Source organism: the organism of the source record quoted next, assembly GCF_019968985.1.
Source record: "MAG: Porospora cf. gigantea B chromosome Unknown PgB_NODE_534_length_15637_cov_115.631, whole genome shotgun sequence".
NCBI lineage: Eukaryota > Apicomplexa > Conoidasida > Eugregarinorida > Porosporidae > Porospora > Porospora cf. gigantea B.
Window position 1 is genome coordinate 1 of NW_027179086.1, and position 15637 is coordinate 15637.

At 55.6% G+C, this 15637-nt stretch overlaps 7 protein-coding genes across 10 annotated transcripts; 3 read left to right on the plus strand and 4 right to left on the minus strand.

Annotated features, from left to right (window-relative positions):
• Positions 1-209: 209 nt before the first annotated feature.
• Positions 210-2366, minus strand: KVP17_001319 (uncharacterized protein; the record flags this gene model as incomplete). Of its 2 annotated transcripts, none has more annotated exons than XM_068516621.1 (1): positions 210-2366. In XM_068516621.1, one exon carries the CDS (start codon positions 2364-2366, stop codon positions 210-212), a length of 2157 nt encoding a protein of 718 aa, XP_068373378.1. The 2 variants fall into 2 exon arrangements, with proteins under 2 accessions (XP_068373378.1, XP_068373377.1); XM_068516620.1 differs by having other exon boundaries at positions 210-2342.
• A 144-nt stretch (positions 2367-2510) lies between these two features.
• KVP17_001318 (uncharacterized protein) lies at positions 2511-3479 on the plus strand (the record flags this gene model as incomplete). The annotated part of the gene is made up of 1 exon (XM_068516619.1): positions 2511-3479. The coding sequence occupies one exon, from the start codon at positions 2511-2513 to the stop codon at positions 3477-3479; it is 969 nt and encodes a 322-aa protein (XP_068373376.1).
• Positions 3480-3707: 228 nt separating this feature from the next.
• Positions 3708-5750, minus strand: KVP17_001313 (uncharacterized protein; the record flags this gene model as incomplete). Its single annotated transcript, XM_068516612.1, has 1 exon — positions 3708-5750. The coding sequence occupies one exon, from the start codon at positions 5748-5750 to the stop codon at positions 3708-3710; it is 2043 nt and encodes a 680-aa protein (XP_068373369.1).
• A 154-nt stretch (positions 5751-5904) lies between these two features.
• KVP17_001316 (uncharacterized protein) lies at positions 5905-8229 on the plus strand (the record flags this gene model as incomplete). Its single annotated transcript, XM_068516615.1, has 1 exon — positions 5905-8229. The coding sequence occupies one exon, from the start codon at positions 5905-5907 to the stop codon at positions 8227-8229; it is 2325 nt and encodes a 774-aa protein (XP_068373372.1).
• A 27-nt stretch (positions 8230-8256) lies between these two features.
• KVP17_001315 (uncharacterized protein) lies at positions 8257-10524 on the plus strand (the record flags this gene model as incomplete). The annotated part of the gene is made up of 1 exon (XM_068516614.1): positions 8257-10524. One exon carries the CDS (start codon positions 8257-8259, stop codon positions 10522-10524), a length of 2268 nt encoding a protein of 755 aa, XP_068373371.1.
• Positions 10525-11152: 628 nt separating this feature from the next.
• On the minus strand, positions 11153-15099 carry KVP17_001317 (uncharacterized protein; the record flags this gene model as incomplete). 3 transcript variants are annotated; one of them, XM_068516618.1, is made up of 3 exons in its annotated part: positions 11153-14643; positions 14672-15004; positions 15033-15099. In XM_068516618.1, 3 exons carry the CDS (start codon positions 15097-15099, stop codon positions 11153-11155), a joined length of 3891 nt encoding a protein of 1296 aa, XP_068373375.1. The 3 variants fall into 3 exon arrangements, with proteins under 3 accessions (XP_068373375.1, XP_068373373.1, XP_068373374.1); XM_068516616.1 differs by lacking the exons at positions 14672-15004; positions 15033-15099 and having other exon boundaries at positions 11153-14479; XM_068516617.1 differs by lacking the exons at positions 11153-14643; positions 15033-15099 and having other exon boundaries at positions 14655-14963.
• A 188-nt stretch (positions 15100-15287) lies between these two features.
• KVP17_001314 (uncharacterized protein) lies at positions 15288-15599 on the minus strand (the record flags this gene model as incomplete). The annotated part of the gene is made up of 1 exon (XM_068516613.1): positions 15288-15599. The coding sequence occupies one exon, from the start codon at positions 15597-15599 to the stop codon at positions 15288-15290; it is 312 nt and encodes a 103-aa protein (XP_068373370.1).
• Positions 15600-15637: the final 38 nt, after the last annotated feature.

The window sequence follows — 15637 nt, forward strand, 5'->3', positions numbered from 1 at the left end:
ACGTAGGATTTCTACTTTTGCTCAAGGTTAAAGTTTATGTTGATATTGTGAACATTCTCGATGCATTCTACGCAGATTGCAATCAAAAGCTGATTCAGTAGGAATCCGATTTTAGTTCATTTTTCCACTACAGATGTATGAAAAAAACGAGTTAGGTATTTAAAGAAAAATGCAAGTGACCTATACGGGCTGCTCTCGACTGGGTAAATCTAAAATACTCTGAAAGGCTCATACAGATCCATGCCATCATGGCGTCTCGCAGACCACTCTCGAGTGTAGCACACCATCAGCAAGGGTACACCGATTAGAATTCCGAACCAGAAGAACATGTTTCCGAAGGTTGTGGCTTGGTGGTATCGTCCCAGCGCAATCAGCGGGATTTGAAGCAGCATCAGGGAGAACATGTAACCTCGCAAAAAGCGACAGAGTACCGCGAGAAAAATCTCGTGCATAATGGCAGACAATAGGAACGTCGTAGCAGTCGCAGCCCACTTGCCGATGCTGTAACGCTGGTTGACCTCCAGGTAGATGTGCGTGAGCAGCCAATCGTGTACAGGCCGATTCCACTTCCGCGAGAATTCGTCATAGGTGGTTGCGTTCCACCAGTCGCTGTAAAACTCGCGATCGCCGTACCGAGTGATCTCAGCGAGGCAATTACAAACAGTGTCAAAGGCGAAGTGGAAGAAGACGAAGACCAAGCAGGCTAGAGGCACCATCAACTGGCTGAACGTTTCAACGAAGGTGAGCGAATACGACTTGTCCGCAACAGGGATAATGTACGCGGAGCACAAGACGTACATGGTAACGAGGTCCAACAACAGGACAAGGAGCTTATTTCCAAAGTATACTGGTCGAAAGGCCTCCGATTTGGGGAAACAGGGCTCGAAAACGAGAGCCGGTGAAACCAGGAAGCGTAGGTAGTTCGTAGGAGTCAGACGGCTGGGGAAGCAAGGATCACTAGGGTAACCAGCTTTCTTGAGTCTGAAGTGCTTCTGACCCATCGACACGTAGGAGTGGATCTTCATTATGTGTACGCAGCCAGTGGAAAGTGTGAAGGCGGCAGGCATCATGGGCATGTTCAAGAGAACACAGGTAGTGGCGGTCGCACCGAACAACAACGCGTTCATCAGAAACTTCAAAACCGACAACAAGGAGTCTTGTAGTGTGCCGCTATACAATCTACCCACAGCGAAGTACGCGAGAAACGAGTAGGCGGCTATCGCCCCCCAAAGACTCATGAACCAGAAGAAGTCCTTGAACATAAGGTAGGCCAGACGGGTGTCCACGGGATACCCCGTCAGATAGTAATTGGCCGTCATCTTGGCGATGACAAACAACGCTACCATCATAGGCATCAAGTTTGCGAAACCTCTGAACTCCGACTGACAGATGCTGCTTAGCGGGTCTTGGTAGTCGAGGCGGGAGACGCGCAAGCGCCGACGGGGGTTGCACTGGTGCGGCGTTTCGTTGAATGATTCGCTCGTCGCCTCCGACTGGCAGCTGCCTTCCATGCTGGTTCCCGAATCGGTGACGCTGGGCGACTTGTCAGATTCTGAGGAGTCCACATCCGTAGCAAGCCCGCTGGTGACAGCCTCTTTCACGACAGGCGAAGTTTTGGACTTCACCTCATTAACGCCAGCCGAAATCTCCACATCCATCTGAGATTCAGAAACCCCATCAACCTCCAAGTCAATCAGACCTTCATCAATCTCTATGTCCGTTAGAGCTTCAGAAACCCCCTCAACCGCCGTGTCAATCAGATCTTCAGGGGACGCAGCAATCTCCATGTCAACCAAAGCCTCAGGGAGCTTAGCCGCCGCGTCAATGAGACTTTCAGGGACCTCCTTAACCGCCGTGTCAATCAGAGCCTCAGGGGCCTCATCAATCTCCACAATAAGCGCTTCAGGGACCTCCTCAACTCCCGCGTCAATCAGAGCCTCAGGGGCCTCATCAATCTCCATGTTAATAAGCGCTTCAGGGACCTCCTCAACTGCTGCGTCGATCAGAGCCTCAGGGGCCTCATCAATCTCCATGTCAATAAGCGCTTCAGGGACCTCATCAACTGCTGCGTCAATGAGACTTTCAAAGGCCTCAACAATCTCCTTGTCAATCAGAGCTTCAGGGACCTCATTAACCGCCGTATCAATCAGATCCTCATTGACCTGCTCAACCAGACCTTCAGTGGCCTCATCAACCTGCATATTTATCGACGTATTGGGCGTCAGAGTATCCACCCCCACGTTAATCCGACCTAGGACATCATCAACCATTGCACACTGAGCGGCCTCTTCCACACATGCGCCTTCAGTCCTCCCTTCGACTGGGCCTCCGAGCAAATCCATTTTAGAATACAGCAATATCGTCATGCTTGCGCGTGTGTTGACACGCAGGGAGCTGAGGGACTTGGGGCTGCATCGTCACCGGTGGGCAGCAGTTTGATTTTTTGCGTGTGACACTCTCGCAGGCGACCTGTACCTTCGCCACCGAAGCAAGTCGACCTAGGGCTGTTCATGGTCCTCAGGAGCCATCTAGTCGGCTGCTTCCTGGCAGAAAAGGCCATTCTGTTGTATCTCTTTTTTGCGAGCGTCATAGGGGAGAACCCACCCAAAAACGCCCCTCTCGTCCATGCAGTGTATCCCTATAGCGACACTCCGCGGCTTCCGCTGGCCCATGTGGATCCGGCTCCGTTAGAGCCCCAGTGGCGACAGGTGGCCGTCGTCGGCGGGTTCTGCGCTGCAGTTGTGGCCTGGGAGCTGGCGGTGACAACTTCTTTCGTTTCTAAACGCGTCCTGACCGTTTGGAATGTTTATGCCGCCCTAGTGTCATGGATCTCTAGAGTTGCCGAGTGCTTGGATATCCTGTTTCTGGCGTTGACATTCCGGTTGTGGCAACTCGGAGAAGGAGGGGCATTGGGAGTCGCGCTCACATCGCTTACATTATGGACGGTAACCGGAGGCCTGTGGCACGAGATTAGAACGCTGCTCTCACTCTACAGCGCGGATGACCCCTACAGGCTCGACCGCTTTGAAACCTATGGTCCAGCCCCTGCCTTGGGTGGCCTCCGATGCCGCCGACGGCAGGGGGGTCTACGAATCAGCGCCTTCAGTGGCGAGTTCTCCCTGTTTGTCTGGTGGAGCACGGGTGTAAGGTCAATTTCCGGTCTCTGTCGGCGGGCCCAGTGGCTCCTCGAGTTCCTCCGTCGCAGACCTCCCGCAGTCGCAACATCGCTCGAAGTCGAGCTCTCATCCCCCATCCCGCAGCCCAAGCCGGAGGAAGCTGCATCCTTTTCTCAGGAAATGAGGAGAGTGCAGGTGATAGCGGAAGGCACTGCCGTAGGCAACCGGTCAATTCTGAAGCTGACATTGGCGGCATTTGTCTGCCGATGGTACATTTTCACCAACAGTAGTCGCAGGCATCTGTTGGTGGTAGACTTCCACGAAGCGTTGGACTTTGTGAGTAGTCTGCTCATTTTGGGGTGAGGAAGCGGACAAGGGTGTATCCAGCCGCTGCTTCTTGGTGGACGTGCTGCTCCTGGGCGTCAAGTGCTATACGCTCTTGCTCTTGGTCCGGCCCAGTCATTTGGTCCTGGTATCCTGCGTGTTCGCAATTGCTAAAGTGAGCCGTCTCTTAACCATCATCCAGATGCTTAACGATTGCATTTTTCAGACATACGACACTGACGTGTGGCTCGAGCTGCTTGACGGCGACTAGGCTCGCACTTCTTGCTCTGTGAACTCGGGATAACGTTGTGAGGCCGCCGTCCAGAACAACCTCTCCTCCGATAGGTCCTTTACCAGCGCTGGTACCTCCGAGATTGGCACTCGTATCTGCCGCATGCTGTCTCTTTCTCTGAGTGTAACTGTCGTTTCCCAGAGACTTTGAAAGTCCACTGTGATGCTGAACGGAATTCCGATTTCGTCTGTGCGGGCATAGCGTTTCCCAATAGAGGCGCTGGACGTGTCGCACTTGCATGAGACGCCTGCACGAAGCAGCGCAGCCTTCAGTGAGGCCGTCACGTCTGAGAAGTCCTTGTTGTTGCTGATGCTCAGCAGGCTGCAGTTGTAGGGGGCGAAACGCGGTCGAAGTTGAAGATAGTTGCGCTCTTCCTGACCTTCAATTCCGCGAGTTCGAAAACTGTGCTCCATCATCGCATAGAACATACGACCAATCCCAAAGCTGGGCTCGATGACATGAGGCGTGTATGTCTCCTGGTGCACCAGGATCTCCGAAAGGGCAAACCGAACCTCTTCCCGCCGAACCTCGAACTCTCTGTCGCCCACCGCAATCGTAGCCGCGCCAGTGGCAGCTAACGCAGCTTCCATGGCTGTGGCCTGCTCCACTGTGGCCGACTCTAGGGCCTTGATCACGCTCTGGGAGTCCTTCTTGAACCGGGGTCCGAGCTTCCCACGCTGGATCTCAGCCTTGACCGCCATTTCTTTTCGAGGGGGTACGATTTCTCGACAAGCAACCAGCTTCTCGCCGGTTGTCTCGCTGTGTTTGGTGAGGTCGAAGGCCGAGCGATCCGCGTGGCCCACACACTCCACCCAGCCGTAACTGGTGAGAATGTCGGCGTCCCAGCAGTCGCACGCGTAATGGGCCATCTCCGACCGCAGGTGCTGTCGGTATCGCAAACCTTCCGTCTGTATTCCCATAGCGCAGAGGAACAAATATGTGCGGCCCATGAAGTACGCCAAAGACTCGTTAGAGACTACGCCTCGGGACACGGCCTCCTCGAGGGTTAAGTCTCTAGAAATCTTTCCGTGGCTCAACTGGGCCTCGCGATCGAAGAGTGGAAGCTGCAGGTGCTTCACCTGGCCGAATCGCTCATGCGACTTGTCTAGCGGGTCCACGAAGAACTCTATTTCTCCCATCTGGAATTCGCGAACTCGGAGGAGGCCATTGCGCGGAGCGATCTCGTTACGAAACCCAAGCCCCAGTTGAGCGCCTCCGAAGGGCATGCGCCCCATATTCTGTTCGTACAATCTGCGGAAGTTCACGAAAATGCCCTGAGCGGTCTCGGGACGCAGATAGCCGGTGTTCGCGTCGTTATCCAGCTGCTTGGGTCCCAGAGTAGTTTTGAACATCAGGTTGAAAGGGAAGGGTTCGGAAAAGCAGGCGCCGCTTGGGCTCTTGATGCCCAAGCTGTCGAAAGCCCCTTTCATTTCCTCTGGAGTCAACGCATCTGCTTGCCGGTACAGCTTCTCCAGGTCCGCTTTCGACTCGGGAGACACAGGTTTCTGCTTGTCGCGCAGTAGGTTGTCAATGTGGTCCTCCAGCACTTTGTCCGCCCTGTAGCACTCTCCTGATTGTGGATCCTCAACCATCAGGTCGCAGAAACGTTCCACGTGGCCTGACGTCTTGAGTACGTGGTGAGGCGTCAAACACGTGCAATTCAACTCGAGAAGATCCTCATACAACACGAAATGCTCCCTCCAAGCTTTCTCCAAGTTACTCTTAACAGCACAACCTGGAGGTCCGAAATCGAACAATCCCTGTGCCCCTCCATAGATCTCGAATCCCGGAGCAACGAAGAAACGTCGTTTCAGAAGATTCTCCAATGCGTCTCGGCAGGTGACGTACAGCGGCTTGTTCGCCTCCTCAGCGGCCTCCAGCTCGGCCAGCTGCTTCTTCAGCCCGAGGAGCGTTTTCACAGCCAATTCGACCTGGGCAGGCTCGGCCTTGCTTTTCTTTAGCAGGCGCACCTTTTCCCCTTGTTGTGTGACTTCCGCCCTAAAGCTGTCGATGTCCATGGTAAATGGTCGATTACGGAACACAGTTCAGTTTAAATGCGACTGGTGTACGTGTTTGGATAGACGTGGACGTCTATCCAAACAAGGCGTATGTCGCCTTGTGTTGGTAGAGGTTTTTGTTGTTTACAGTGAGAAGCACGAAAATGGCCCAATTATGGGAGGGATCCACCAACCAAGCGACGCTGACGCCACCACAACACCTTCGACCGCCTCCCCGGCAGCTGCGGAGCCGTCCGAGCTAACCCCCCTCGCTAAGGCGGTTGTGGACGCCGACGCCACGGACTGCCCGTCCAGACGAGCCAACGCCCGGCTGCTGTTGGCAGAGGATCTCGTGGGAACAGACCTCCAGGAGGCGCGTCACGTGCTTGAGGAGGCCCACGTTATCGACACGATGAATGGCACCGTCCTGTTGGGATTAGGCTCCGTGCTCTTACGACTTGGAGAGGTGCAAGCGGCTCTGGGACGGCTCGATGAGGCTCACGCGTTGCTTGGCGGCGACTGTTGTGGGTTGTACCCGCAGATAGCTCAGTGTTTGAAGCTGCTGGCAGAGCAGGCGTATTTGAACGGCGATCTACGCGAGGCTATCCGTCACGTTCGACGCGCACTGAGCTTCGTTCCGGCTGACGACGTCCTTCATCAAATTCTTGGTTGGTGCTTTATGGAACGGGCAGAGCTGGAAGCGGCGCGATACCATATAGCCATGGCGATCCATCTGAACGATCAGAACGTGGAGCACTGGAAGAAATTCGCGACACTTATGGAGCGGATGAACAACCCAGTAGCCAAAATGAATGCCCTGGACCGGATAGTCCAGCTGCAGCCCGACTGCGCTGACGTGACTACCGTTCGAGCAGGACACCTGATGTCTATGGGGCGGGCCGCCGAGGCAGTCGAGGAGGCGCGACGGGCTCTGGCGCTGGACGCAACGCACGCTGGGGCGCTCAACACGTTGGCTAATACGCTGAAGGACCTCGGTTTTGTGGAAGAGGCCTTCATGCTGCACGAGAGGTGCCTTGCGCAGCAGGCAACCCATAAATTCCTCTACCAGAATTGCATTATCGACTTGAACTACGTGGATCACACCAAGCCGCATGAGGTCTTCTTCAAAACTGTGGGGTACATGGACCGGCTTGCGGCACTCTTTCCCAATCTGACCGACGACGCCTACGAGTTCCCCATCTACCCTCCCGACAGCGATCGACCTGTACGTATAGGATACCTTGGAGCTGATTTCCATTCACACTCCGTGGCGTGCTTCACTTTGGGCTTCGTGACGGAGGTACATAAGCAGTACGCCGACAGAGTGGAGCAGTACATCTACGACAACAGTCCCCGACAGGATTGGGTGACTGCCCGTTTCCGCGAGGCCGTGGACGCCTACCGAATATGCCGCACAGAGACGTCCGAGTCGATCGCCAAGATGATCAGAGCCGACGCCGTTGACATTCTCATCGAATTTCCCACTCACATGGCTGATAACCGCGTAGAAGTCTTTCTCGCGCGTCCAGCGCCGGTGCAGGTCGCGATGCTGGGTTACCCAGGAACAGCAGGGTTTGACCAGTGCGACCTTCGGATAACGGATGCCGTCGTGGACCCCCCAGACAGCACGCAGCTCTACTCTGAGGGTCTCGTCCGGCTGCCTGAGACGCTTTGGTGCTACCAGTCATTCTACACTAACCAAATCGTGGGCCCGCCACCTGTACTGGAGAACGGCTTCGTCACATTTGGGTGCTTTCAAACTCTAGCGAAAGTACAGGACCGTTGCCTTGAAATTTGGTGCCGTATTTTGAAGGCGGTACCGAGCAGTAAGCTGCTGATGAAGTGTAAAGTTCTCGGGGACCAGCAAACTCATGCAGTCGTGCTGCAGCGCTTTCTGACCAGAGGCGTCTCAGCAGACCGCCTGATCTTCAAGGGTTGGATGACGGGAGAGCAGCATATGGCCGCCTACAACGCAGTGGACATTACTCTGGACACGTTCCCCTATGCGGGGACCACCTCCACCTGTGACTGTCTTTTTATGAGCACCCCGGCTCTGACCTTGTGGAAGCACGGGCACCACTGTCATAGTGTGGGCCGAAGCCTACTGAAGTCCGTAGGGATAGAAGAGCTGATCTGCGCGTCTGAGGACGAATATGTCACGAAGGCCATCGAACTTGCCAACGATACCGCTCGGATACGATCGTACAAGCTGCGCATCCGCGAGCAGATGCTGGAGTCGCGCCTCACCGACCGTGCTGCCTACACACACTTGCTAGTCAACACGCTCGAGGCCATCCACAAGAAATATCAAGCAGAGGCTCGCGCTATGTATCCTGGTGCGAAGCGCTCGCCGTTCCGGTGGCGGCGCCAAGGAGCCAGATGGAGGGCTGACGTGACGTCCAAAGGCGACGTGCGCTTCGTTGAGGAGGAGCAGCCGGAGGGCTCAACGGAGGTTTCAACTGAAGAAGGTTCAAGCGTCGACAGACTCCGAGAGCCTTGATAAAGTGAATTTTTATGATCGGCATCGATGTGGGCGTCGCCGCCCAGTGAGAACGCCCGCAAGCTCGCACTGGCTCGCTATCCCACAATGTTGGTGAACTCTCCGTTGGACGACCCACCGGAGCCGTTGTCTCGTGAGGATTCGGACTTACTTGCTCGCATCAACGCCATAAATGCTCGATTGTCTGAGTTGGAGGCTACGGCTAGAGGGCTTACAACAGTACGAAACGACACGCTCATTGAGAGGACAAACGCTCTGCAGAACGTGTTGATTTGCCGAACGTGGTTGCGGACGAGTCAGCGCACCTCGCAGACGGATCCCGTCAAAACAACGAGGAGCCATGAGAAGTCGCTGTTCACAGTGAAGGGCCTGGTCCCCCCTCAAAACGCCGAGGGCATAGAGAAGGCGATGTTGGAGACCCGCCTGCCGAAGTGGGTTCGCCGCTACGAGCGCGCGTTCAGCTGGGACCCAGCAACCGACGAGCGGTTGGCTTTGTGTGTGAAGAAGCAGCTCGCGCAAGAGATCGCGACGACGCAAGCGGCGCCAAATCGGAAGCGACTGCTGGACATCGAAGATCCCGCAGCTAAACGGCGACGAATCGTTGAAGGCGCAGTGCTTCCTATGAAAGACGAAAGTGCCCTGACGCCACCCAAGGAATTTATGGACACCGTTGGCGAGCTGCAGTCTGCACTGATGAAGTGGTCAACGGAGTCTCTGCTGGCGGAAATCACACATGTGGCTGAGGGCCACACATGGGACTCGGGCCACTTCTGGAAGCGATTTTGGGATGATGTGGCGCTTAACATGGGCGGGATGTACCACCTAACAGGCGTGGACGTTCAGCTGCGCTGGTGTCACCATCTTGACCCTGGAGTCAACCAGGAACGGTGGACAAAGGATGAAGACCTGTTGCTTATAGGTATGGTGGCAGAGTTCAAAGGCCGCCGCTGGCGCGACATCGCAGCCGCACTCGGGACCAGCAGGACACCATTCCAAGTTTATCAACGTTACGTCTGCTTTCTCAACCGATCGACACCCCTGGAGTGGACCGCTGATGAGGACCAACAGCTTGAGGAGGCAGTCCGCCAGTTCGGCGCAAAATGGCGGTTCGTAGGAGCCGCTATGCCCGGCCGTGACAATTATCAATGCCGCACTCGTTGGGTTGGTCTCCGCCAGAAATCTGGGTTCTGGACCCCGGTGGAGACATTCAAGCTGGCCGCGGCAGTGGAGTACTATCAGTGCCGAGGAGCTAAAAGTTACACGATAAGTCGTATCCATGTACCCGGAAAAATCGAGGCCCAGTGCCGCGAACGAGTTGAGAACTTCCTTGTCGCGGGGCTCAATCGTACGTTTGCCTTCTCGGAGGAGGAGAAGCAGCTGCTTCTGGCGGCTGTGCAGGAGCTGGGTGTTGGCCAGTGGTCTGCAATAGCGGAGCGTGTTCCAGGGCGCACTGACTACATGTGCATGAAGGTGTATTCGAACATCGACCCCTACGGAACCTTGTGCTACGACTTCGTGAGGGCTGTTAGGCACCGGATGCTCCCGAAGCTCGGCCAAGCCAAGAAGATTCCGAAGCGGCATCGACTGGACGCTAACCCTACCGCTCTAGACGGAACGGACTTTCAGGTACGCGCTGTAGATCAGTGCTGCGCCATTCTCCAAGAAGGCATGCGGGGGCCGCACAGTGAAGCCTCGGCGCCCAACACGGCAGCGGAGAGGGAGGCACGTCAACGACTGGTGGCAAAGTTGGCGTGGTTTCTGCGCGGAGTGACGTCTGCCGACGAGAGCACTGACCGAATCCTCGAAAAGCTAAAGGGGCGGATACTCTCGCTCAAGGAAAAGGAGCTCGGCCTCAGGAAGGGTGCCCACCGAGGTGTCGATCTCTCCTCGGAGGAGCTCGCCACAATTCCAGACGGAGAGACACTCTGCCCAATGCTAACTGCAGCGTTCTTCCGTGAGCTTCAGGCTGAGTGTCGCCTTCGGGTCAACGGGCTTCCAGACGTAAAGTGCGAGGATATGGAGACCGCGCAGCAATTAGAGCCCGCAGCGGACCCTGCCTATTCCCATCAGTTGGAGGCCCTAGAGGCAGTGATTGGCGACGAAGTGCGCGTGTTCGCCGGTCATGCAGTCTCTACGAAGTTCCAGCGGAACTGTCATGCCGCTGTGGTGGGACTGCCTGTGGTCAGGCTTACGGGGGAGGTTTTCTCAGCCACCGAGGCTGCGGAACTCGTAGAGAATGCTGTGGCTTTGATAGGGAGTGGGCTCCATAATGAGGCAGCCACTTCTACCGAATGAACGCATGACTTTGGGACTGTTGGTTTATGCATTGAAAACCGCGTAAGAGCTTTCACACCGCCTGCGTTGCTAAGGCAGTTCTAGACAAGAGGTGTGCTGGTGGCGATCTACTTTTGGGTCGCATCTTCTCATAATACCCGGCGATATTTCTGCCTTGATGGGTTCTGCCCACGATTTCTACGCTTGGCCGGGTTGAGGCCTGTCGGGGACTCGCCGTTCAATCGTGAGCGGAGACAGCCATCTACGCTCCGCTGGCGACGTATACGCAAGCTGCGGCGGGGACATCTCCTAGCAGGGGGCTCTTGCTCAGAAGAATCGGATTGGGAAGTGCCACTATCAGCATCGCTGTCATCAGCATCGCTGTCATCAGCATCGCTGTCATCAGCATCACTGTCATCAGCATCGCTGTCATCAGCGTCGCTGCTCGTTGTCGAGTCGCTCGAGTCAGTCTCCGCCTCGTCACTGGGAGCGTCCAGTAGATAGTACCTACCATTACGTTTCACGATGCGGTGTTGGCGCATACCAGGCACCCACTCCTCATCGTCTGATGATGCAAGATGCCCATCAAAGTAAGAGTTATCATCCATGACACGTCGACAGAAATATTCGAGCCAATTGCTAGCACCTATTAGATGCGAAGTGACTCGCTGAACCCACAAGCGTCGTCTTCCTCACCAGCGGTGGTCGTCTCTTCCACCCGCCTAATGTCACAGGCCGTAACATGACACTCCTCAGACTGGGTGGAGGTGACGGAGTAAAGCGGTTTCATGGCCTTTAGGAGATTCTGGAAGAGATATGGGAACGAGGCTTCCTGCTCAGCCAGCATAAGCTTCACGCGCTGCCTCTCTTTCGGAGCCGAGAAGCACGCGGGACAGTTCTCAGCAATGATGGGCAAGCGGCTCTTGCGTGCGAAGTCGGCCAACAGCTGCTCTCGACAGTAGATCAATGGCCTGATGACTTGGAGATCCCCAGCGTCAACGACGTAGTTGGCTTTCATAGTGTTTAAGCCACCGTTGTGGAAGCAGGACATTAGGAAGGACTCAGCGAGGTCATCAAGGTGCTGCCCAAGAACCAGGGTAGTGTAGCCGTGCTGACGCATGTGCGAGTAAAGGATGCCGCGCTTCATTCTAGCGCAGAAGGAGCAGATCGACTCCTTATTGCCGGTCATGTGCGTCTTTGCTGCCTGCACTATCGGCTGCTGCAGAATGTGGTACTCGACTCCGAGGGTCTCGAGGTACTCGGATAGCGGTGATGGGTCGTACTCAGGAGTCATTGGATCCACGGTGGCGGCGCCAATGTCGAAGTGCACAGGAGCACGCTTTCGGGCATCGAGGAGGATGTGGAGAAGGCTGAGTGAATCCTTGCCTCCCGACAGGCCCAGCAGGAGCTTATCACCATCGTTGATCATACCGAAGTCTCTAACAGCGGAGCCGACCTTCCTTCGAAGCGCCATCGGAATGGTGGGCCTCAGAGGGGCTTCCTCGACTGCGGAGACAGCATCTTGAGGAGCTTCGATAGCAGGGGCGGAGACAGTATCTTGAGGCGCTTCAACAACTGGGGCGGAGACAGCATCTTGAGGAGCTTCGATAGCAGGGGCGGACACATCCTGAGGCGCTTCGACAGCAGGGGCGGAGACCTCCTCCTCAGGCTCCTCGCCTGTGGGCAGGGGTGACTCAGACACTGAAAGAGCGTCTGACATCATGTCAGTGTGTATGAAACCTGCATCCGACTGATCGTGCAGAATTGGCGCCAGAACAGCTCCCCGAACCATAGGTAATGTGTCTGGCCACACATTCCACGACTCAAGAGGATGTGGCCCGAAGGGACGAGTGTCGAAGCAAGAGTGGACTTCCCGAAGCTTAGGCTCAGTGAAGAACGCCAGCGGCAGATCCGTGCAAACTGTAGGAATCGCCTCCACATGACGCCAATTGGCCAATGACAGCGAGTGGACCGTGTCTAGAGGAGTGGCCCACCACAGCAGGTGGCTAAATCGTGCAGGCACTGGAATGGACTTGGCCATCGCCGCCAGCTGGGCAGCTGAATAGCCGCGGTCCTTGTCGAAAAGCAAGTCTAAGACCTCACTCGCGGCTTCCAAGAGCTCCCCGGTGTCCTCTGGGACCTGCATGGAATCAAATCGCTGCTTCAGCACAGACTCATGGGACGGTTCGGAAAGCTTCACATCGGCGACAGGATGTTCGTTGGCAGGATCCAAAGCCCTGGTCTCGGTCTCAGACTCAGGGCAATGGATACCTGCCGTAGACGCCGCGAGGTCCGTGGCTGGTCTCTCGACGGATGGCAACTTCTCCATAGACCGCGCGGATGGCAACTTCTCCATGGACCGCGCGGATGGCAACTTCTCCATGGACCGGACGGATGGCAACTTCTCCATGGACCTCACGGCTTGACTCGTCTCCGTAGGCACCTCCTTGCTCTCCGTTTTGATCAGCTCCGCGCGTCTCCGAGCAGAGGTTTGATAGAAGTCTCTTAAATCGCCATCCACAGGTGCGTCCACGGGTGTCTCTACGGGTTGGTCCATAGGTTTATCCACAGGTTGGTCGATTTCCTTGATTAGGCCAGCGCTATTCTTCCGAGCAAGGGCCGCAGCCAACTCGTTGGACACTGCAGGCTTCTCGGCCACCACCTTGCGCTTGCTAGCGGGCTTAAGCTTGGCTCGGGCGCCTTGAGCGAGGACAAGCTTCAACTCAGCAGCGGCATTCTGCCATCCAGGTTGCCGGGCCAGGCCTGCTACCAGTCGCGGGTCCTTCTTCTTCGCCTCAGTCGACACGGCCTCGACGCGAGTAGCGGAGACGCAGAACTCATTGGAGGCGTTCCGACTCAGGTTGTAGTTGCTGACCCACTTACGACGCTGATCACTGTTGAATATCCGAGAGGTCCAGCGGCCGCTATCCCAGTCCACCTTGTAGAAAGGCATCAACAGCCACCCGAAATCCGCCACCCAACTCACAGCATGGGCAATCTTCTCGACGTCATCCCAGGACGTGTACGGCACCACCGATATTCGACAAAGTCCAGGCCTCGCCACGAGAAACCCTTCCGACGCGCATTGTTCCATCTCGTTGACAATCGATGCGGAAACACCCAGTAGATGCTCGGCGTAGGGTGCTGCGCACATACATCCCGTCCGCATCTGTATGCCAAAAAGGTCAGCTAGGACGCTCCCCACGAACTCATGGTGCAGGTAGAGGCCGCCCCGCCGACAGAGGTTGGAAGACTCCACCGGCGACATATCGTTGCCGTATTTGATCATGAAGGAGAGAACTCCGACACGATCGAGGTTGGTAGGTCCAACTACTTGAATGCGTTTGTTCCGACCCCAGAATTGGAAAAAATAGTCTACGTAGAGCTTCTCCCTCTCCATCAATAGTTGTGCGGGAAGCTGGTTCAGTAAATGCAAACTGAGACCGAATCGGATCAACCCAACGGCGTTCAAAGAGCCAGCCTCCTCCCGTTGCTCCTGGTGGAAGAGGTACAACTCCTTAAAAGGAGAAACAAAGTACACGGAGCCGCCTCCGGCAACACCAGGCACAGAGTTAGTCAGGTGGCACTTCTTAACCAGAAGCAGCCCGGGCGCTGATTGCGCCCCAGGGTACTTGTGCGGCGAGACCACCGCGAAGTCCAAAGCGCCAGCAGGGTTGGGGTTCATGTTAGGCCGCCTATGCATGCCACATGCAGCTAAATCCGCGAAGATGACGCCGTTGTGTCGGTGGATCAGCGCTGCCAGCCTCTCCAGGGAGGCCCCGATACCTGTCAAGTTGCTGGCTCCATTAACTAATAAAAATGGCAGAGTGTCGTCGGTCAGGTGAGTGAGCGTCTGCGTTAGATGCTCCTCGGATAGCATGGACGTGTGAGGGTCGAACGCCAGCGGCACCCAATCGCATGGAAATCCCTGAAGGAGGTTCTTGAATTGCATCAACACGCTGTGGTGCAGACTCATGTCAGCTAGGAATTTAACGCGTTTAGAGGTAGGGTGGGTCGTGAGGGCGTCGGGGTGCACCTGGGTTCTGTGGGCACGACACGCCCCCTCAGACTTCAGCTTGGCGTTGCAGAGTGAACAGACGTATTCCCCAAATCTTCCCACGTGGAAGTACAACACGGCTGCTGAGTCATCCTCAGGTTGCGTTCTCACCGTCCTTCATCCAGCCAGAGGGCTGAAGATTCATTCGACTTTCACGCAGAATGCGGAGGAGATGTGCCACGGCGCCGGTGGAGCCCGCGCCCTGGCATATCAAGGCGTCGTCAGGCGTCAAGTTGTAGTACTGTTTGATAATTTGCTTCGCTTCCTCCACATAGTGCTGCGTTTGCAGAGATATGGGGTTCTGCGAGTGCAGATTGCAATGGTAGGGATGCACATCTGACGACAACACGTCGTCAACGGGTTTGAAAATTTGACCCGTTCCTGTATGATCCGCATAAACCATCTTCCGCCGACCGTATGGTGTCGATAGCGGGTCTACGACAACTGAGTGAGGAGGTCTATGCGTCCTCACCAGACACGTTGGTGTTGATGAAGGATAGTGCGTCTTCAAAGTCGCGACCATGCAACTCACTCGGCATTTTTGAAGTTAAAATTCCGTTCTTTTTGGGACTAAAGCTCGCTGACGCACTCAGAGATGAATGGGGTATGTGATCAGAAGGTGCGCACCTCGCTGGTTTTATGGAAATCGCATGGAAGGGGTTTGCATACATAACGGAATCGGTAACGTCAATACTACGCCCTGCACAGCGCTCATGGATATATCCTCCTAGATGGCGCCGAACTTCGTCACAGCCTTCGCTCCCTCAGACACCGCGTGCTTGGACAGTTCACCAGGAAGCAGCAGTCGAACCGCCGTTTGGATTTCCCGCGACGATAGCGTTCGCTTCTTGTTGTACATGATGAGTCGAGTGGACTCAGTGGCCATCCGGTCGAAGATGTCGTTGATGAAGCTATTCATAATGCTCATGGATTTCTTGGAGATCCCTGTTTCGGGGTGGACCTGCTTAAGCACCTTATAGATGTACAGAGCAAAGGACTCAATTCGCTTCTTTTTTCTGCGTCCCTTGACGTTCAGCATCTTGTTGGCGGTCTTCTTGGCCGCTTGTTGCTTTTGGG